This window comes from Pristis pectinata, chromosome 2 (assembly GCF_009764475.1).
Source record: "Pristis pectinata isolate sPriPec2 chromosome 2, sPriPec2.1.pri, whole genome shotgun sequence".
Classification (NCBI taxonomy): Eukaryota; Metazoa; Chordata; class Chondrichthyes; order Rhinopristiformes; family Pristidae; genus Pristis; species Pristis pectinata.
The window spans coordinates 57544945-57567320 of NC_067406.1; the positions used below are offsets into that span (position 1 = coordinate 57544945).

General features: G+C 39.7%; 1 protein-coding gene across 1 annotated transcript; it reads right to left on the minus strand.

Annotated features, from left to right (window-relative positions):
* Nucleotides 1-2718: 2718 nt before the first annotated feature.
* Nucleotides 2719-22340, minus strand: pdgfrl (platelet-derived growth factor receptor-like). The gene is made up of 6 exons (XM_052043551.1): nucleotides 22110-22340; nucleotides 16655-16967; nucleotides 14957-15108; nucleotides 13794-14087; nucleotides 8044-8183; nucleotides 2719-5289 (listed from the first exon to the last, which is right to left on the minus strand). Exons 1-6 carry the CDS (start codon nucleotides 22165-22167, stop codon nucleotides 5098-5100), a joined length of 1149 nt encoding a protein of 382 aa, XP_051899511.1. The 5' UTR covers nucleotides 22168-22340; the 3' UTR covers nucleotides 2719-5097.
* Nucleotides 22341-22376: the final 36 nt, after the last annotated feature.

Here is a 22376-nt window from a genome sequence, read left to right on the forward strand (position 1 = left end):
CTTGCTGTCCAGATCATCTCTGACTTATAGGCCTGTCTATTGAAAAGAGGATCCCGGTCCATCTGATCTCCAGCTCCACCAGTGGACTTTCCACAGTGATGGAGTTCTTATAGACTGGGCAGAGCGGCTGGATGTACTTCACATCCAGAATTATCTTTATGTCAGGATAGCTGGTTTGAGTCATCAGCTCTCATCTATTTAAATAAAACCACTGATCCTGAGTAGAAAGGTAAGTGCAGTTTGATGGTTTAGTATTTCTTTTAAAACTTCAAGAAAATGTTAAATAATTTCTAGGCTTTTAAATGTATCGCTTTAATAATTTAAGCTTATTTAAACTATTTTAAAAGTCTGACTGTAAGATTTAAAAATAGTGCAATGGCCTTTGCCAGAAACAAGCCAGCAGGTTATTCAGGGGTCTTGGGATCCATCCCTGAGGCCTTGCAGTGACTCGTGACCAGTTCTGCCTCTGGTACAGAGTGTCAGCCCAGCCTGCCTTCTGCATCTGCTTCAGATTAATCTGAGGAATTCAGGCAGCAAGCCAGATCCAGTATGATTGGCCTATTTCTTCATGCATTACAGTACTACTTTTGAAATTACAAAGATGTAGATTCAATTAATAATTATTTTTTTAAAAAGGCATTATCTCTGCATGTGGCTCAAAACTCATATTTTGTCACCATCTGTAATTTATAACTGTGTCTACCCTTCCTTTAGCTAATCTCGTCAGAGCAGATGATTAAATCTGATTCAAAAGATAAGTATAAAAGAATACACCAGGATTAGCATCAGCTGTACCTGAAATAGCAAACGGGTGCATCACAAACTCTAGATAATATTTATGTTAAACACCATACATGGCTGGCTTAAGGACTGAACTAAACAACAACTCATAGCCCTGTAGATCTGCAACATCCAGCTGTAGGCATGAGAGAATTAGGCATTTAACTGTTGACTTGCTGTTGCTTGCACTGGCAATTCATCAGAAAATGCAGTCTAAGCCACGTGCAATAGGAGCTGGATTGCATTCAGATTTAGGCTGATATGTAATAAACAGCATTTGCTTCGTATCAGTGTCGTATAATGGTCATCTTCCATGAGAAGTTAATGACCTCAATTTGTCATTCAATAAGATTACGATGATCATTAGAATCATCCAACATCAATATCGTGGCGCATGCCAGAAATTCAACTGCTGTAGCCACATGTGGTCATTGCCTTCGGGTTGTCAGGTGCTATGCATTATGTGGTAAGTGGCCCAGATTCCATTATAGATGGGCCAAATTCAAAATGACAGAAAATAGAGTTTCAAGACCCTGTTTTTCTTGGTCATTTATGCTGGCTATACTGTGAAATATTTCTATCATCTATTTCAGGGTAGAGATCACTTAAACTTTATAGGCAGACTTCTTTTCAATTACAAAGACAACCACCATTCCTTTGACACAAATTGCTAAATCCTGGTCCTATTTAAACCAACTGTCACCATACAAATAGTAAAAGATTTAGAGACTGTCATTCTTACAGTAATGAAATTTGCGTTAATACTACAAATTAGCCATAAATTGTTGTTCTTGGTAACAAAAGGGTCAGAGCTTGCATTACAATCCTGTAAGTTCCTGTGGAGGTTCAAATGTTGGAGCACTAGCAACAATTACCACCAATTATTTAACACCTTTAACACAACAAAATGTCACAAATGATCATCAGCAGATTTCTCCATCGTCTAATCGTCAATGTCCTGGTGATGGCTGGAAACTCAACTGCAGCAGCCACATGAGACCATTCCCAAAGCTAGTCAAATGCCAGGTATTATATATCCACTGTAGATATGTTAAATTCAAATGGACAGCGAATCCTTCCACAGGAGTATTATCAAACTGCAGTTGACTCTGATCAGAGAAGTAGGTTTGAAGAAGCAACCCAGATGAGATGAGAGGGTTGAAGATTTAACCGTGGGTATCCCAGAGAAGGTTTTGTGTGCTGAAGGTACAGCTGTCTGTTTTAGAGGAAATAAATGTGGGATGATCGAGAGGCCAGAATATTGCCAACAATTATCCCTTTACTATAACAATGACATTAGTTGTATGCTATAATTTCATGTTATTTTAATTATGACAACCCAAAGATTTCAGGCCAAGCATTGCCATATTTCTAACAGGGAACCTGCTTGGTGATACTTTGCAGGTCAACGTTGTGCCATGGTATAAATGAGCTATGTGAGGGCAGATGAACCGATGTGGTAGAAAGGATATCACTGGAATAATCTGTATGATTATGTTGCACTACCTGTGCAGAATCAATCATGGTTTGTTCCAGAATGTCACTAGGGATACTGTCAATATTAATAAGTGTATATCTACTAGAACATGATCATGAAACAGAATTTAGTAACAAAGAGCCTGAAAGTCCTTGAGTCACCGTTAACCAGATGGCATTCTAGATCAGATTATAATCTCCTGGTCATCATCAAAAGATATTTAGTGAGGAACAGATTATGCTGGGTAATTCTTACCAGTATAACTGAATTGCTGGGCTCCCACGTTAGAAGTTAGTAAAAGGTCAGGTGTAGTGCCTCCAAAAACTTACACCTTTTTCTTCTGTACATCATGCCATCAAAGGAGGAGAAAAATATCATGAAGCAAATTCAATGAGAGTATTTTTATCATTAAATTTAATAACATCATAATGTAATCATATGCTGAATAATGATACTTGTTATCCACAAGGAACTAGATGAACAACTTTTACAATATTTTATCAATTTTTTAAAAATGTGATTATCTCAATAGAAAAAATATTACCATTGCAATACCAAAAAAAGTAATTGCAAATTGCTACAAATCTGAGTCAGAACGCTTTAAATATTTTTCACAATGGAATAATTAATACTTGTTACATGGAACAGAAGTACAAACAATTACTAACAAGATAACTACTAAACTTTATCACCGGCATTTAGTAATTAAGCAGATCTCTGCAAACAGAACTTCCAGTTATTTGTTTATTCAGTTGACTGAGGATTACTCATTAGTGGAACCATCCTGTCTGTGAATTAACAGACTTAATCAAGGTGAACAGTCAAACAATTGTTAGCTCAGGTTTGCAGAGTTTAACATTCATTTGTTTCTTATATATTGGTTTTCTTAAAGCTATAATTTTTCATTAAAATGTTCTACCACTTTGATATAATTAATGCAATTCATACAAAAGCAACGAGTATTGAAAACAAATACTGCTGGAAGGGCGGATCTGAGGAGCAGATTCCTTTTGACCATCCTATTTTGCAACACAGTGACAAGTGCAACAATTGTGCCGCAGTTCTGTCAAAAAGAATCATCTATTAATTTGTAGTTTGGTTATATCTTCAGTTTCATCCATGTTCAATCCTACTACTGAAGTTGTTCAAGTACATAATTATCTTCACTTTAAATGTGATGTCTTTTCCAAAACACAGATGAATTACTGTAAGTTTACTTTTAGAAGTAGAGTTACATGTACTATAATGTGTATTCCCATCACATTCTGATTGATGGTAAGTAAGTAAAGGGAGGATTTATTAGTAGCTAAAAATATACATTAGTTTCTTTTCATTCTTTGAATTTTATGCACTAGATGTAATACCATAATGCTCAGAATGGAACTCACTCATTTTACTCGTCAACAAACATTTTGGGATCAAGAGTAACCAGTTCCCTTGCACACAACCTCAAACCAAAATCCGTTGTTTTCCACCAGCTGCCTTCTGATGACTATTGATTGTGGCTTTGTGATGTGCACCTATCACAAAAATGTCCCAAAATCATTTTCAACAACTATTGGTAGTACCTTTATTAAAGTAAAGTCTTCCAAAGGTCCAAAATGGGAACATGAAACCACAAAGAACATATGTGGGTAGAGATCCAAAAGCTTGGTCAAAAGGATCAAAAAAAGAACTGCAGAGCCTTAGTTCTTGGCAGTGGAAGGCTTAGCTGCCAATGATGGAGCAAGTAAATTTATAGATGATTGAGGTCTGAAGTTAAGGAGTGTAGACATCATGCAGAGTTGTAGGAGATTAGAGATGGGGTAAGGCAAGATCGTGGAGCGATTGCAAAATAAGGAGGCAAAATTTAAAACCTATGCATTGCTTAATTGACAGCAACAGTAGGCCAGCAAGCATAGGGACTAACAGGCACCTAAGTTTTGGTAAGCCTCAGTTTACAAAGGGTAGAATGTAGAAGGCTAAACATGTGCACCTTGATATGATCAGGTCTAAATGTAAATGAAGCATGGACAAGAGTTTCAGCAACAGGTCAGCTTAGGCGCAGACACAATCAGGTAATGTAAGAGAGGTGAAATGGATGATTCTACTGATGGTGTGGATATGTGGGCAGTGTTTAATTTCAGGTCAAGTATGACATCAAGTGTGCAGATTGGTTCAGCCTTGGAGAACTGCCAGGGAGAGTGCTGGAGTTTGTGGTGTGGACTGAAAATTCATGGCTTGGGTCTACCCAATACTTAATAAGAGGACCCATCTGTTCATCCAGCACAAACAGTCTAACAACTGAAACAGTAGCGAGATCTAGGAGGGCTGGTTGGTGGAACTTGCTGTTACCAGCTTACATGTGGAAATTAATTTTTTTGTCTCTTATGATTCACCCGGCAAAGCATGTAAATAAGAAATAGGAAGTGGTCAAGGATCAGAGTGAGAGATGGCAAAAAGACACCATTGCAGCTGATTAGCTGACTGACTTGAAACTTGCAGATGGAGAAAGAGAACATTTTGTTTTCTTCCAGCTCTGCTGGCTTTCAACCCAGGGTGAAACTTACTGGTTCTATCGTTTTATTACAGGTCCTTCCTGAGGTGTGCCTAACACACTCTTGGTGCTGAAATACTTGTAACAAGATAAAGAAGTTTAAAATGAAAACTCGAGTTTGATACAGCTGATGCTAAACTTATTTTTTTTAAACTGGAATCCTGTACCTGGAATATTTTATAACCCTACAGCAAGAGAGAAGAAACAAACATTTGACATAAGAATTCATTTAAGAAATGGGATCCAGTACTGCCTGGCACGCAGCCCTTCTCCACACAGAGTCCAGCTGAAATTGGTTTGAATCTTACCAATGAAATAACACTTCTGTGGCCACTGTTGTTTCTCCTATTAAATTTTGAGCAGTACAGATATAACTACCTACATCAATAGTTTCAATGTCATCAATATATAGCATACTCTTTGATAACCTGACAGTATGTCCATTTTGTTGATCTATTAATCTCCAGCTTTCCGTGATGATCACTGGCCTTTCATCCTATTAAAGCAAAAATAGTATCAGACTCTTTGACTATAAAACTTTATTTATACAGCACGGTAACAGGTCCTTCTGGCCCAATGAGCCCACACTGCCCAATTATACCCATGTTAACCTACTAACCCATATGTCTTTGGAATGTGGGAGGAAATGGAGCACTTGGAGGAAACCCACGCAGTCATGGGGAGAACGTACAAACTCCTTACAGACAACGGCGGGAATTGAACCCCAATCGCTGGTGCTGTAATTGCATTATGCTAACTGCTATGCTACCGTGTCACCCTTAAGGAATAGGTAATGTACCCAATGGCAATGGTGCGATACAAACCCACGCCTCCGTGGCGACCGTATCAAACGTCAACCGTATCAAAGTAGCAGCAGATTGGTTTACTTGCATTAAACCAATCTGAACACATTGGTTCATCTTTAGCACATAACAGGATCTTTGACAATGACTACAATTATCTGCTTCCTTCTTTCCTTCCATTTCCCAGTCATTTTAAGCTAAGTTGACAACTGGGATTCTGCTGATGATCCTCTTTCACTGGCTACCAGGAATTTATTACTGTATTTGCTGCAATATGAGAGTGACCTACATGCGAGACTTCCACTTTCTGGATCAAGACTTCCCGAGTTACACGTGTGAACCTACACATAGCTAAGATGTGGTACGACTTGTTCATACCAGCTTCCCGCTTCATTATTAGATTTATCTCTGCAAATGTAAAGTTGTATGCTACGGATCTACCAGAAATAGGAAATATAGACTGTATCACATTCAAACAGTAATCTATAAGCAGTTATACAGATCATTTAAATAATTAACAAAAATCTTTCTTTAAGGGTCTGGTATTGATCTCAACAGACAGATCATAGAATCAATTTCTCTTCACTGTTAGAATATCACAGTTGGGGCCCCAACAGGGAAACTACATGTTACCACCAGATGTTTGAGCTCATTAAGTGAGAATATCAGAATTCTATATTCTATTAGATTAAATATTATAACCAGTTTCCTATCAGGAGTTCACATTAAGTTTGTAGGTTCACTGTTGCAGTAGCAACATAAAACTTTTCAGACCTCTGGATTAACATAAATTATTTTGACAAATCCCACTAGTCAATTGAGCTAATTAAACTCATAGTTTTCACTTTTGTGATCTTTTCCCAGAAACCATGGCAAAAAAAAAAGCTGCTTTATTTTGTCTAAGTCATACAGGGCTACACTAGAACTAGGGATGGAAAATATCTTTCAGCTAGGCAGCAGGACGAGTCATACTTTGGTTATAGCTTACCTAAAACAAAAAACAAAATTTCCTGATCAACATGTAAACAAGTCTATTTTTCTTTCTTGTGGGTTTCTTTCCTCTCTTTTGCCATCTGGTGCTTTGTGTTGTGCTGTATTTAAAAATAAGTTGTATCAAAGCATAATACTGAGAAATTGTACAGGGATCCAACATGAATGTCAGAGATTGGCTGCAGTGATGCCTATTCCAGGCATCCTAATACATACCAGGGCGATATTTCATGAAGACAATATTCATTCTGAGAAAAGATCACCAACTGGAAAGATTAACTGTTGCTGTCTCTACAGATGCTGCCTTAGCTATTGAATGTTTACAGCATTTCTCTTCACATTCGATTTAAATATCTAGCATCGGCAGAATTTTGCACTAGTATTTCACTTGTAAAATCACACTTCAATCAGGAGAAGCAGTGTTGGAAACTTTTCTGAATGTGTTCTGTATCTATTCTGCTAACTACATTGCTTTATTGCATAGAACAGCACAGCACAGGAACAAGCCCTTTGGCCCATAATGTCTGTGCTGACCATGATGCTAATTTAAGCTAATTTCATCTGCATGCACAGAGTCTTTATCCCTCCATTCTCTGCCTGTTCACGTGCCTGTCTAAATGTCTCTCAAATGTTGCTATTGTATCTACTTCCACCACCTCCCCTAGCAGTGTGTTCCAGGCACCTACCGCACTCTATGCCAAAAAAATGTGCCTTGAAGATCTCCTCTAAACTTTTCCCCTCTCACCTTAAACCTCTGCCCACTTGCATTTGAAGTAACAATATTTCTGATATTAGGTATTAGTTGCCTCTTAATGCTGACTTTAAAAAACATTTTACGCTCAGCACTTTCTTAGGTATTCTCCATTGTCCCTGATCATAGAGACAACAAAGTTATCATCTTAAAATCAAGATTACACAAAAAAAGTTGTAACTGCCGACTCTGTCATAATGTCTCCTGGTGACCAATATGATGGTTTTCTACCATCATGGAGCACCAGCTTTGTTGCCATTTTAAAATATTTATTTATCTTAAGACTAAGAAATGGACAAAGAGGACCCAAGCAAATTCACGTTGAATATATTAATCCTTTCAATGGATTTCTACAAGCTATGGTAAAATTTGGATAAATCCAAAAATTGTACTCCACATTTATCAATAATTGTCAGTTAAAACACTTAATTTCTGTGGGGAATGACCTGTCCCATCACAAGAATGTCTCCCAAACACTGAAGAAATTGGAAAATAAGCATCTTGTCGGTGTAAAAACACACATAGGACTCAGATCAAAAGCAATCTCATGCTAATCTGACTGTTCACATAACACTTGATTGCTATTTATGATATACGTAGTTTGCAGAAATATATGAGGACCGTGAATTCCATTCTAATTAAAGAAAATCTGTTTACCTCAGGAAAAATTTAAAAAAGCAGAAGTTGAACAATAAACAAAAATTACCTGCTGCCCTGGATATTTCCAAGTGAAGTTCACCTGTAGGTCTGGGTCTCCTAGAACAGTGCAAGTCACATTGACTTGCTCCCCACCACTTACTGTGTTTGTTGAAGCCTCTATAGATGCAGTTGGAGGGCCACTGAGAGCTGAAATGTGATTAGTTTCAGGGTAAAGCACTTACATCAAAATACCAGTTTAAGAAAACGTTATCAAGTTTTACAGTATAAAGTGTGAGGAAATATTTTCCTTTTCAAACCCCAGCGCAAAACTCGTTTGTGTTTTTTTTAAGATTCTGCAAATCTTGTCATGCCACTGAACTCTGATTATCAGAAATTATTTTGTATGACTTTGCTTCACTTACTTTTTTCCTGAAGAGATTGATTCATATTATGGTTCAGTTTCAGCTCTAATGAAGTTCTACAGTCCCACAGTCAAAACCATTGTTCATTCCTGAGCTGGCATTGTGACTGCAAGTGTGCTATTCTGATAAAGCATGAATATGCATTAGCTAACTCTGTCAGGAATCCTAGATTCACATTGTATTGTGATTCCCCACCTGAAGCCTGCATATAGATCAAAGAAAAGGCCCCTGGTTAATTTTTTTAACCAATCCAAGACCCATAGATATAAATAATTATTTATTGCAGGTCATCAAGTTACACTGCAAGATCAAGTCTACCATCATAACCATTTATATATTAAGTAGACACGACACCATTGTAACTCAGATAATCCAGGCACAGTCACAGCATATTGTATCTGATTTTTCTAAACATAACACAGAATGTAACAGAAGAAGGTGATACCCAAGGTGACCAGCAGGTGATGTATCAGCTAAAAAGCCTCTCAGAACCAAGATGATGATGTTTTACATAAGCACTGGATGTGACTTCAACAGGTAAAAGGCCCTGAGATTTTTTTCCTCTCCATCTTTGTCTGCCTCCATCTATCACTCACCTGTCACTGTCTCCCGACTCCACCCCTGCCCCCCTCCCTGCCTGGCACTACCTGCCTGTCATCTTACACTCCTCCTCAGTCCACTAATCACTTCAGACCCCTTTCTTACCACTCCTCTGTATACCGGCCATCCACTCGGTCCTGATGCAGGGTTTTGACCCGAAACACTGACAATTCCTCTCCTCCCACGGATGCTGCTCGACCCGCTGAGTTCCTTTAGCAGATTGTTTGTTGACCCTGGGGTTACAGCCATTTCAGGCTGGGGTACTAGATCACATGTCAAACAAGGTGTACCACTCCAGCTCAGTTAAATCACATTTGTTTCTGATGATAATGCAGCGTCAGGATAAAAATTTTTATATGCTCTCCTTTAAAAATATCACTGCTTAATTGAATGAACTGACAACCAATGCTGTGATTTGATTCTCAGAGTTTCCATTTTCTGCCAATGGTGATTCATAGAACATAGAACATTACAGCACAGTACAGATCCTTGGGCCCACAATGTTGTGCCGACATTTTATCCTGCTCTAATATCTATCTAACCCTTCCCTCCCACATAGCCCTCCATTTCTGTATCATTCATGTGGCTATCTAAGAGTCTCTTAAATGTCCCGAATGCATCTGCCCCCACAACCTCTGCCGGCAGTGCGTTCCACGCACCCACCACTCTGTGTGAAAAACTTACCTCTGACATCCCCCTTATACCTTCCTCCAATCACCTTAAAATTATGCCCCCTCGTGTTAGCCATTTTCACCCTGGGAAAATGTCTCTAACTGTCCACTCGATCTATGCTTCTTATCATCTTGTGGACCTCTATCATGTCACCTCTTATCCTCCTCCTCTCCAAAGAGAAAAGCCCTAGCTCAGTCAACCTATCCTCATAAGACATTCTCTCCAATCCAGGCAGCATCCTGGTAAATCTCCCTCTGCACCGTCTCTAAAGCTTCCACATCCTTCCTATAATGAAGCGACCAGAACTGAACATAATACTCCAAGTGTGGTCTAACCAGAGTGCTATAGAGCTTCAACATTACCTCACGGCTCTTGAACTCAATTCCCCGACTAATGAAGGCCAACACACCATATGTCTTAACAACCCTATCGACCTGCGTGGCAACCTTGAGGGATCTATGGACATGGACCCCAAGATCCCTCTGTTCCTCCACACTGCTAAGAGTCCTGCCATTGATCTTGTATTCTGCCTTCAAATTCAATCTTCCAAAGTGTATCACTTCACACTTTTCTGGGTTGAACTCCATCTGTCACTTCTCAGCCCGTGTCTGCATCCTATCAATGTCCTGTTGTAATCTACAGCAACCTTCTACACTCTCCACACACCACCAACCTTCGTGTCATCAGCATACTTACTAATCCACCCTTTCACATCCTCATCCAAGTCATTTCTAAAAATCACAAAGAGCAAGGGTCCCAGAACAGATTCCTGCGGAACACCACCGGTCACCGACCTCCAGGAAGAATATGCTCCATCTACCACTACCCTCTGTCTTCTATGGGTGAGCCAATTCTGAATCCACACAGCCAAGTGTCCCTGGATCTCATGCCTCCTGACTTTCTGAATGAGCCTTCCTTGAGGAACATTATCAAATGCCTTACTAAAATCCATGTACACCACGTCCACTGCTCTACCTTCATCAACGTGCTTTGTCACATCCTCAAAGAATTCAATCAGGCTCGAGAGGCATGACCTGCCCCTCACAAAGCCATGTTGACTGTCCCTAATCAACCTATGCTTCTCCAAATGCCCACAAATCTTGTCTCTAAGAATCTTCTCCAATAATTTGAAACCACTGAAATAAGACTCACTGGCCTGTAATTTTCAGAGTTATCCCTACTCCCTTTCTTGAACAAAGCAACATTTGCAACCCTCCAATCATCTGGCACTACTCCTGTGGCCAGTGAGGACGCAAAGATCATCGCCAAAGGCGTGGCAATCTCTTTGCTTGCTTCCCGTAATAACCTTGGATATATCCCGTACGGCCCCGGTGACTTATCTATCCTAATATTTTTCAAAAGTTCCAGCACATCCTCTTTCCTCACGTCGACATGCCCTAACATATCAGCCATATCAGCCTGTGGTATGCCATCCTCACGAACGTCAAGGTCTCTCTCACTGGTGAATACTGAAGCAAAGTATTAAGGACCTCCCCTACCTCTTCTGACTCCAGGCAAGTTTCCTCTTTTTTTCTCCAATCGGTCCTACCCTCACTCTAGTCATCCTCATATTCCTCACATACATGTAGAACACCTTGGGGTTTTCCTTAATCCTACTCACCAAGGCCTTCTCATGCCTCCTTCTAGCTCTCCTAAATCCATTATTAAGCTCCCTCCTGGCTACCTTGTAACTCTCCAGAGCCCTGTCTGATCCATGATTTATAAACCTTAGGTAAGCTTCTTTCTTCCTCTTGTCAAGATATTCTATGTCTCTTGTCAACCATGGTTCCTTCACTCTACCATCCTTACCCTGCCTCAATGGGACAAACCTATCCAGAACCCCATGCAAGTACTCCCTAAACAACCTCCACATTTCCGCTGTGCACTTCCCCAAAAACATCTGTTCCCAGTTTACGCTCCCAAGTTCCTGCCTAATAGCATCATAATTCCCCCTCCCCCAGTTAAATACTTTCCCATATCGTCTGTTCCTATCCCTCTCCAAGGCTATGGTAAAGGTCAAGGAGCTATGGTCACTATCTCCAAAATGCTCTCCCACTGAAAGATCTGAAACCTGATCAGGCTCATTGCCTAGCACCAGGTCCAGAATGGCCTCTCCTCTAGTCGGCCTGTCCACATACTCTACTGTTTCAGGAATCCTTCCTGGACACATCTAAATAACTCTGTCCCATCTATCCCCTTTACACTAAGGAGGTGCCAATCAATATTAATATTATTCAGTTGATACATGAACAGAACTGAAAAGAGAAATTTGTTTAACTAAGGGTGTGTCACAATTGTTTATGCTATATCAATTAGCTTTGTTCTATCTTCAGTAGATATGCACTATGAAGGATTAAATCCTCTCTAACAAGATAAAAGTAATTGAAACATTCAATAAATAAACACATTACTCATTGTGGAAAGAATAACCTGTCCTTATCCAGCTATGGAATGATGATTACCTAAAGTTTTAATGTCCAGCCAAACAAAGTTCCTTAGATGGACTGCTTCCCCTAGCTTATAAAAACTCCAAAAGCGACATTTCAGCCAGTGTCAGCACCAGTTTTGGAGCAGTGAGCACCAAAATGTCCTTCCATCGTGACTGTTTAATAGGAATGGTTTGAATTATTACAGCTTTCATAAAAGGAACAATGACAGTTATCACTTAAAATTGAAATAACATTATTAGAATCTGAATATCTGCCTATAGTTTTCTCAAAATTAAGATTTAGAGCAAAACTATATCTGAATTCAAAAATGTTTATTTTTAAAGCCTTGTTTTCTTATCTAAGAGTACAGGCAGAGATTTATTTGTCTAAAGGATGTAATTCATTCCTAGCCCTTGATAACATTTTGTTGACTTTCTCACAGTGTTGTCATGAGCAATATAAAGTGAGAGAGCCTAAGAAATACCATGTGAGGATAGGTTGCTGCAAAACTGTCCTGTGATCCAAATTCCACAAATCCTAAGTTCTTGATTGGTAAAGGGGTTAAGGATTATGGGGAGAAGGCAGGATAATGGAGTTTAAAAAAAATCAGCCATGATTGAATGGCAGAGCAGACTCGATAGGCCAAATGGCTTCATTCTGCTCTGATATCTTACGGTCTTATGATCACTCTGCAGTCCTCTGGCACCACACTTCCCATATACAAAGAACATTAGAAGATTATGATTAGTGCCCCTGCAATTTTCTCCCTTAGATTCCTGGGATGCCTCCTATCCAGTCCTGGTGACTGATGTATTTTCAGTTCAGTCAACCTCTTAATGCCTGCATCTTTCCAATTTTTAACGTATCCGATGTCTCCACTATTTCTTCCTTTACCATTATTTTGGAAGCACAATTTCCCCCAATAAAGACAAACACAAGGTGTTCAGTTAGTACTTTAAAGTGCCCTCAACATCCATGTGCAAGTTCCCATTTTTGTACTTAATAGGTCTCACTACACTGTGTGTTACCCCAAATGCCTATAAAACACTTTTGGATTCCCATTTACATTGGCAGCTAATCTTTTCTCATTCACTCTCTTTGCCTGTCTTATTTTAATTTTCACTTCCCTTCTGTAACTGGCTGTTTTTGCTGGTAATTGCAGCCCAACACCTGTCACACACAGCCCTCTTTTGCTTTTTCTTCCTCTATCTCTTTCATCATTCGGGGGGTTCCGGATTTGCTTGTTCTTTCTTTGGCCCTCATGGCAATGTGAGATGGTACCTGAACCATCTCTTCATTATAGTCAGCCCATAGTTCTGTTATAGTTTTGCCTATCAACACAGCTCCAATTTCCTTGGGCCAGATACAATCTCATCCCATTGAAATTGCCCTTCCCCCAATTATTTTTGCTTTAGAAAGCTCCTCCTTTCTCATAGCTAATCTAAATCTTATTATATTTAGTGGGTGAAGTATGGGGAAAAATTTGTTCTACATTTTCCATTTAACTTGGATAAAAAAGGAATATTTACATCAATCTTAAACTTAGTATATATATTAATATTAAATTACTTTTGTAAAATTAAAAATATTCAAAGAAAATGTGATATTTAAAAATATCAAGATATTTAAGATAATAAACATGTTTCTTGCCATTATGCTAAATGAATTTGTTCTATTAAGATATTTGATGTTACCTTCAGCATAAAGGAGTAGGTAATTGTTAGATGTCTGGCGAGCTCCTTTCAGGTTTGCCATGCAGTGTACAATCCCCTTCTGCTCAATTTTAGGCTGGTGAATAATAAATCCTTTCTTTGCGTCATAGCTAATGAGTGATCCATCGGCAGGAATTTCTTGAGGAGGAAATTCTCGGTGCAGTGTGACGTAAGCCAAAGGCGTGCTCACTCGACAAGGAATTATAGCAGGTTGATCAGATCGAAGGTAGATTATATCAAAGTAATTGATAGATGGCACAAATAGTTCAGCTGGATCTGGAAAAATTAATACACAGAAACAAAGTGACTTGCCAATATCTTTTATAATTCTCTTAATCATCACACGACAAATATCTGGTTAAAAACAACACACACAAAATGCTGGAGGAACTCAGCAGGTTAGGCAGCAACTATGGAACTTCCCACTCCCATACTGACATGTCTATCCACGGCCTCTACTGCCACATTAAGGCCAGATACAGGTTGGAGGAGCAACATCTCATATACCAACCTAACAGCTTCAACATCAATTTCTCTATCCTCCAGTAATCCCTCCCCGCTTGTTTTCCCTCATTCCTGTGCCCCCCCTCACCCATTCTCTTTCCCCTCCCCCACCCTCATGACTTGCCCATCTATTCCCACCCCTTTATTCCATGATCTACTGTCCTCTCCTACTGGATTCCTTCTTCAGCCCTTTGCCTCTTCCACCTATCACCTCTCAGCTTCTTACATCACTCCCTTTCATCCCCCCTTTCCCCTCTCACCTGGACTCACCTATCACCTGTCAGCTTGCGTTCCTCCACCACCCCACCCCACTCCCCAACCCCATCCTCTTATTCTGGTTTCTGCCCTCTTCCTTTCCAGTCCTGTTGAAGGATCTTGACCCGAAACGTCGACTGTTTATTTCCTTCCATAGATGCTGCCTGACCTGCTGATTTCCCCCAGCATTTTGTGTGTGTTGCTCCAGATTCCAGCATCTGCAGAATCTCTTGTATCTGGTTAAAAAGTTGGACACAGTCATTTGTCAAGCTTTATCCTAAAAAGGAACAGATTAGTAAATATAAGTAAATAACAAGTGTGTCTTGATAAAGTTTAAAATTTGGAAATTTAATTTCTAAATAGATGCTTGAACAGAAACCATCTACCTGTGAAGAAGATATAAGTTTTGCCCATTTTCAGGTCATCTTTGCTACACTCCAGCCCATCGCAGAGTATTACCCAGCAGCTGTATTCTCCAGTGTCTGCAGTCCTCGGATTGTTAAGTGTTAGCTGACTGTATTTCTGGTGCTGTATTATACTAAGTGGAAAAGAATCCAATTTCAATATTATGTTGAGCATTTTTTTAAACATTACTTTTTTTGTTACTATATGAAAGAAACGGCTTTGCACAATTTTTTATTGAACATTCCTTTCTCATTCCATTTCGCCAACTGAGTTGTGAACTGTACGTAAAGCTTCCAAGAAAATGAAATCTTAGAAAACACAGAACAAATACATGACATTCTAATATCTCAGCAATGACAGCATCTAAAGTATTTAATGAATATTACCACTATTTTTTCTTGTATCCTTTGACTCTTCCGATAACTAGATAAGCAATTACCACTTCAATAAAATGATTTAATTAACATGCTGTTAACTGTTTTTGAGCTGATTCCTTGACACGTAGCAGCTAATTAGTGTACAAGGTGGGAGGAGGAATAGTTTTTGATCCTCAAATCTTACTTGAAGCTTGTCAGTTTTGTGTTCCTTTCCTCAGGGGTAACATGATTATTCATTTTGCTCCATGACCAGCTCAAGTCAATGTGCTGGTGTTAGGGGGTCAATTTGGGCTTTTAGGCTTTGTTGCCTGTCTTCTTTACAGTTACCCTGGGAAGGCCATGGAAGATTACTTCCTCTTATGGGAAAAAATCAAACTCTTGAATTATTTGAAAAGTTGAACTTCTTTCTTTTTTTACCTCCCAGAAGAATAATATAGATCATAAAGCCAGAAAACATCCAAATTCCAATAAAAAGTCTCACTCTCTCAAAATACAGTGTGAGCAAAAAGGAAAGAACTATAAAATATTTTTTTATTTATATAACACCTTCACCATAGAAAATAAACTCCCAAAGCATATCAAACAATTCTTTAAAGTGAGATATATGATAGATAAGGGAAAATAACCCTGTGTTCAAAGATGTAGGTTCTTAGGGACCATCTTAAAAGAGAGGAGAAAGAGTTAGGGAATTCCAAGCTCCAGGCCTTGGTAGCTGACATCACAGTGGCAGTGGTGAACCAGTTAATTGTAGGACTGATCAAGTAATCAGAAATGGAAGAGTGTGGCACTGCAGGTGACTCTCCAATTATAACTGCATAGATAAGAATGGAAACAGGCAAGTGAGGTCACACACATCTGGATGTCAGTGGAGGGGTACTGGGGGAAGGATGGTGTGGTCAACCTGAACAAAGACTGCACACAGATCGAGAAGGATGGAGGAATAGATTACTTTTGCCACGATCACAAGAGTGATGAGCCTCTTATATACTGTGGGAAGGATGGAAACCTGAGTGTATGAATTCAAACAGTGACTTCCAGAAAAGGAGGATGCAAATTTGTGAGGGTACAACACATTCAAGGACTTGAAAGAAATGGAAGGCTTAAGACAGAACAGAAATTTATAAGGGCAGGAGTTGAGCTGTTCCTTTGAATTACAGTGGATTTAAAAATATTCAAGGTTGGAGACAACTTCTGCATTGATCTGAACAGTAACTCTATTTCTCCCTCCAGAGCCTGACCTGCATTTTCAGCCGTTTCAATACACGTTTTAGATTTCCAGCACCTGCAGTTTTTGCCTTTTACCTTAACCTGGAGTTGTTTAGATGGGATGGGTAAGCCCAGCCAATGTTATCCCCTTTACAGCGCAGTTCAAGAGACTGCCCAATGGTTAGATTCAATGTCTCTGCTGGTTTCTGGAAACGACCTTTATCTAAAACTTGTGTCATGATGAAGGTGGGCTTTAGGTCTCTGTCGACGAACACTCTCTCCTTTCGCAGCTTTCGACCCCTTGCCTTGTGTTTTTTATCTATTACTCTAATTTTATTCTGTCCGGCTGCTCTTTGTTTGATTTTCTCCATCCGTTGTGGGGTCCTTTTCTCCTTCTTTTGACAATCACCTGACAAACAAACAAAAGCAAATATTTTCAGAAGGAAGTCAGAGCAATAAAATTTTACAGATTTTTCTTGATCATAGTGTTGCAGAAAGCAGTGAATACAGATGGATGTTTTAGTAGAAACTATAATTGATCAAAAATATGATAATGTTAATTGTTTAATTATAACATATGTTCTAGACTAATGAAGCACAATTATCAAAGTAAGAAATGATTTGTTCTCTCACTCTCAGTGGTATGAGTTCCTGCTTCCTAAAAAAGACACCAATCCCTACCTCCACCCTCCACAATATTGCCCTTACCACCAAGACAAATGTTGGGATAAATAGCACAAAACAGATGCAGGCTGTTCCATGACTACCAGGTACTGACTCTCACTGACTCTCTATATTACACGCACAATGCATGCTCTTTCCAGCTGTCTTTAACCAGAGTGGTGCATTTTTCTTCCATCAACAAATAATTTCAATGAGAAATGTGCATCTCTGGTTAGCTCAGTTTTGTCCCAGGACTCCCTAAAAGGGGAGGGGCACATGTGCAAAATGACTGAGCTGTTTTATTGATAAGACCACTCATCGTAAATAATAGAGAATTAATTATTTTGATAGTTTATCTACAAATTCTCCTGGATTAATTTATCTCCTTAAAACAAAACTAATGATTTCTGTCCTACTCATATCAGACCTAAATAGCCCTATAACAGTTCAGAGCAAAGTCTTTGTTGAGACTCTCACAATAATGCCTCTTTAATCATGATTTAGAACTTTTCTTCATTGTTATTGTTGACTTGTTAATTATTGTTACAAAGTTCTTATTTTGATACACATAATTTGGTTCTGACCATTTTTAAAAATATAGAAATGCAGAAAAATAGGAGCAGGAGCAGGCTTTTCAAACCTGCATGGTCACAGCTGATCCTCAAATCTCAATGCCATATTCCAGCTCTCCCAGTTACCTCTTCATGTCTTCTGTGTTTGGAAAGCTATCCGTCTTTGTAAATTTATTCAGCAATTTGGCTTCCATGTGGTAATGAATTCCACAAGTTCTGAGTGAGGAAATATTTCCTTGATGAAAAACATTATGATGCTGGAGGGACTCAGCAGGCCAGGCAGCATTGGTGGAGAAAAGCAGGATGTCAATGTTTTGGGTCAGGACCCTTCTTCAGGGCTGAAGATCGGAAAAGGGGGAGCCCAATATATAGGAGGGAAAAGCAGAGTAGTGATAGGTTGGCAAAAGAGGGGAGGCAGGGTAGGCACAATGTGGTGACAGATAGATGCAGGTAAGAGATAGTGATAGGCAGGTGCGGGGGAGGAGGGGAGAGCAGATCAAAGGCAAGGAGAGAAGAGACCACCTCTACATTGGTGAGACCAAACACAGACTAGGTGACCGTTTCGCACAACACCTGCACTCTGTCTGTAACCGCGATCTGCATCTCCCCGTTGCCAGTCACTTCAACTCCCCCTCCCACACTATCACTGACATGATAGCCCTCAGCCGCCTCCACTGGCAGGAGAATTCCAAGCGCAAACTGGAGGAACAGCACTTCATTTTCCGCCTTGGAACCTTGCAGCCTAATGGCATGAATATTGAATTCTCCCACTTTAGGTAATCCCTACCCTCCTTCCCCATAACTCCCCCACTTCCCCACCCCACGATGCTGCTTCTCTTCTTCCTTTTCCTAGCGTTTTTTTTCTACCTTTTTTCTCTCTCTCTCCTTACGTTTGACACATTCCCCAGTGGATCTGCTCTCCCCCCTCCCCCTGCACCTCTTACCTGCATCTACCTATCACCACCCTGTGCCCACCCCGCCTCCCCTCTTTTGTCCACCTATCACTGCTCTGCTTTTCCCTCCTATATATTGGGCTTCTCCTTTTCCCATCTTCAGTCCTGAAGAGGGGTCCTGAGCCGAAACGTTGACCGCCTGCTTTTCTCCACGGATGCTGCCTGGCCTGCTGAGTTCCTCCAGCATCATCGTGTTTTTCATCTAGATTCCAGCATCCGCAGTCCTTTGTTTCTGAAATATTTCCTTATCTCATTCCTAAATGGCTTTCTTCATATTTGGAGAATGCGACTCATGTTCTGGATATCTCAGCCTGAGGAAACATCCTCCCTGTGTCCAACGTGTCCAGGCTGGTCAGAGTTTTGTATATTCAAATGAAATCTCCTCCCATTCTTCTAAACTCTAGTGGATACTGGTTTAGTCCATCCAATCTTCCCTCATATGACAGCAGTCTTGTCTGGTGAACCTTCCCTGCACTCCCTCCATGGCAAGTATATCTTTTCTTAGGCAAAAAGACCAAAACTGCACACACTACTCCAGGTGTGGTCACACCAAGACCCTGTATTAATGTGGTAAGATACCTTCATTCCTGTACTCAAAACCTCTTACAATAGAGACCAAAATACCATTTGCCATCTTAACTGATTGTTGTGCCTACGTTTGCTTTCAGAGACTGGTGTACAAGGAGATCCAGATCTTTTTGTATAATCAATATTTCCCAAATGATCACTATTTAAATAATACTCTGCCTTTCTGTTTTCCCCAGCTTTCTGTTTTCACATTCATCTAGGTAATACTGCATCTGCCATGTATATATTCACTCATTCAATTTCCCCTTAAAGCTCCTTTGCATCTTCTTCACAATCCACCCAGTTTTGTGTCATCTCCAAGCTCATCCAATATCATTGATCTGTATTGTAAATAGCTGGGGCCCAAGCAATGATCCCTGTAGAACCTCACTAGTCATTGCCTGTTACCTGAAAATGACCTTTTAATTCCTAATCTCTATTTCTTTTCTGTCGAACAATTTTCAATACTGACCAGTATATTATCCCCAATCCTATGGGTTTTAATACTCAGACTTGATCCAAGACCTGCTGAAAATCCGAGAACAGCATTGCCCACTGGTTGTTCTTCACTTATTCTACCAGTTACGTTCTCAGAAAACTTCCAGTACCATTGTCAAACGTGATTTCTTTTTCATAAATTCTTGCTGACTTTGTCTAATCTCACTTATCTTTTCTAAGTGTCCTGTTACCCAGCATTTTCCCTACTATTGATACTAGGCTAACTGATCTGTAGTCTCCCATTTTTTCTCCCCCTCCTTTTTTAAACAGTGGAGTTGCATTTGCTACTCTCTGATTTGGAATTTTGTAAGGTGACAGCCAATGCATCCACCATCTCTGTTGTTCACTTTCAGTATTCTGGGATGCAGAGTAACAAGCCCTGGGGATCACCTTTCAATCATGTTCATTTTATAAGCACTTTTTTTAAGCTAATACCAATTTCCTTTAACTTGCCGTTTTCATTAATTACCTAGCATTTTTGTCCTTTTACATTAAAGCAAAACCAAAATATTTAATTGCTCTGCCATTTTTTGTTCCAAATTGTTAGTACTCCTCTTTCTGAAGGTAAGTGATCTACATTGTCTTCACTATTTTTTCTCTCTCTTTTATTTGGGGCTAAACATCTGTTATAGGAATCTTTACTCCTGCCCTCTTTGAAGTATCTGACACCGTGTGAGTATCTTGGGTGGCCACCTGAGCAGCAGGGCTGGATGTGCCACTGCTTCCAGCAGCCCAAGTAAATTTCTCTTAAAGTGCCATGGACCTCATTCTCTCCTGGTGCTGGCAAAATGCTTGCAGGTCTGGGCAGAGACCTCTGGTTGCAACCCACATCCTCCGTTTGATTGGATAACCAAAGGGCCTAAACATCCCAGACAGAAGTAAAGGCATTTCCCCGTCTGGAGTTCCCTCCTAGCTGCATCACTCTAGTGGAGGGCAGTATATTTGAGGTTAATTGAAGTTCCACCACAAGCAGACCACTACAGAAAGTAGCATCACAGGCTGAGACTGAGCACACTCACATTCCAGCCCAATTAACCAGCCTTCTGCTGGTTGTAAGTGTGCCAGGCTGTTAGTGATTATTGAGGCCACTCTTCTTTAGTGTATTTTGATTGCTTTTTCTCCTTGGTTCATGCAGCTGCATGTAGTTTTTTAAAAAAATATGTTGTCAGGGAGGGAGTGATGCAAAACTATATTTATTGCCCATTCCCAGATCCCAGGAAGTGATTTTCATCTTGAAGCACAGCAGTCCCTCTGCTGATGGTACTCCCACCCTGTTGGGGAAGGAATTTCAAGTTTCCAACCCAATCCAGGAAAAACAGATGAACTAATCAATTACTTCACTGCTGTTTGTGGAATCTGGCTGTTTGTAAATTAGCAATGGCACTAACCTACAGTACGCCACTGAAAGGATTTACAAAAATTGGTGGTGAAGCAGCACAACTCGAGGCTGGAACAGGTGATGTAGAAGTGTAATTTGTTTCTTGTGATCTGTATGTCGTGAAATTTGTTGTTTTGCGGCAGCAGTACAGTGCAAAGACATAAAATTACTATATATTACAAAATAAATAAGTAGTGCAAAAATAGGAATAACAAAATAGTGTTCGTGGAATGTAAATATAAAAATGTAAATGCCTAAGGAGCAATAATACAATTCCCTTCATTCTCCTCAGGACATAACATGTAAAACAACTGTAAATATGCTTGAGGTTGGTAGAGAGGGGTGGAGGAAGTTCCAATGAAATTCTGGAGCAAGGTTTCAAACGAATTCAACACTACATTAATGACCACTATACTTCGACAACGTACTTCGAGGGTAAAACCACTTCTTCAAAGAGATGCCTCTCTTGAAAGCCAGAGTTTGGATTTTCACCTCAACCTATAGCGTCTTATGAAGCAGCAATCACCTTACATTGCAACTATGTTGCAGTTTGCCTATGTATACTCCTCCGGGAATATCCATGAAATTAATTGCGAGGCGTCTACTTTTTTTGTATACGTCTACTGCCAGATTTAAACCCGTTATTACGTAATTGGATATAAACTAGCACAGGTATAGGATACTGGAGCTGAGTGGTATCCCGGTTTCAATGGCTGTCCATATCATGGACTAACTTCTTCACACGTTCTCAAATACACACGAAAAATAACCTTTTAAATGCAGACCGTTCAGTTCACCGTAGCAATAGTTTTAAAAAAAATCAACTGCGAGGAATTTCAAACAAATTATATTCCAGAATAACCAAAGTCAACATTAAACACGTCAGCAGCGTTCTCCAGTTGAGACTTCGTGTCACTTACCCATCTGTAAAAGTAATTCGGTGAAAAAGACAAACAGCAAGACGACATAAAACTTCATTTTACAACTTTTCTGAGCAGCGTAGTTTTTCAGAAATGGATATTTCTTTGAAAGTATCTTTCTTTCTGCGCTGCTAACTTTATTGTAAGAGGTTAGCAAGTTGCTGTTAAAAGTCCACAGTGTGGAAGTAGTTGACTGGAATTCTCAAAGGAATCAAAATACATGTGCAATGACGGCTGAATTGAAATAAATTAGTTTCCAAGTGTTGG

What these genes read in the sequence shown, in the direction of transcription:
- pdgfrl (XM_052043551.1), bottom strand. Translation starts at nt 22,167, where the DNA reads ATGAAGTTTTATGTCGTCTTGCTGTTTGTCTTTTTCACCGAATTACTT. An exon ending in CGAATTACTTTTACAGATGG is followed by an intron (nt 16,968 to 22,109) that starts GTAAGTGACACG and finishes TTTGTTTGTCAG; the next exon opens with GTGATTGTCAAAAGAAGGAG. An exon ending in AACTTATATCTTCTTCACAG is followed by an intron (nt 14,088 to 14,956) that starts GTAGATGGTTTC and finishes TAATTTTTCCAG; the next exon opens with ATCCAGCTGAACTATTTGTG.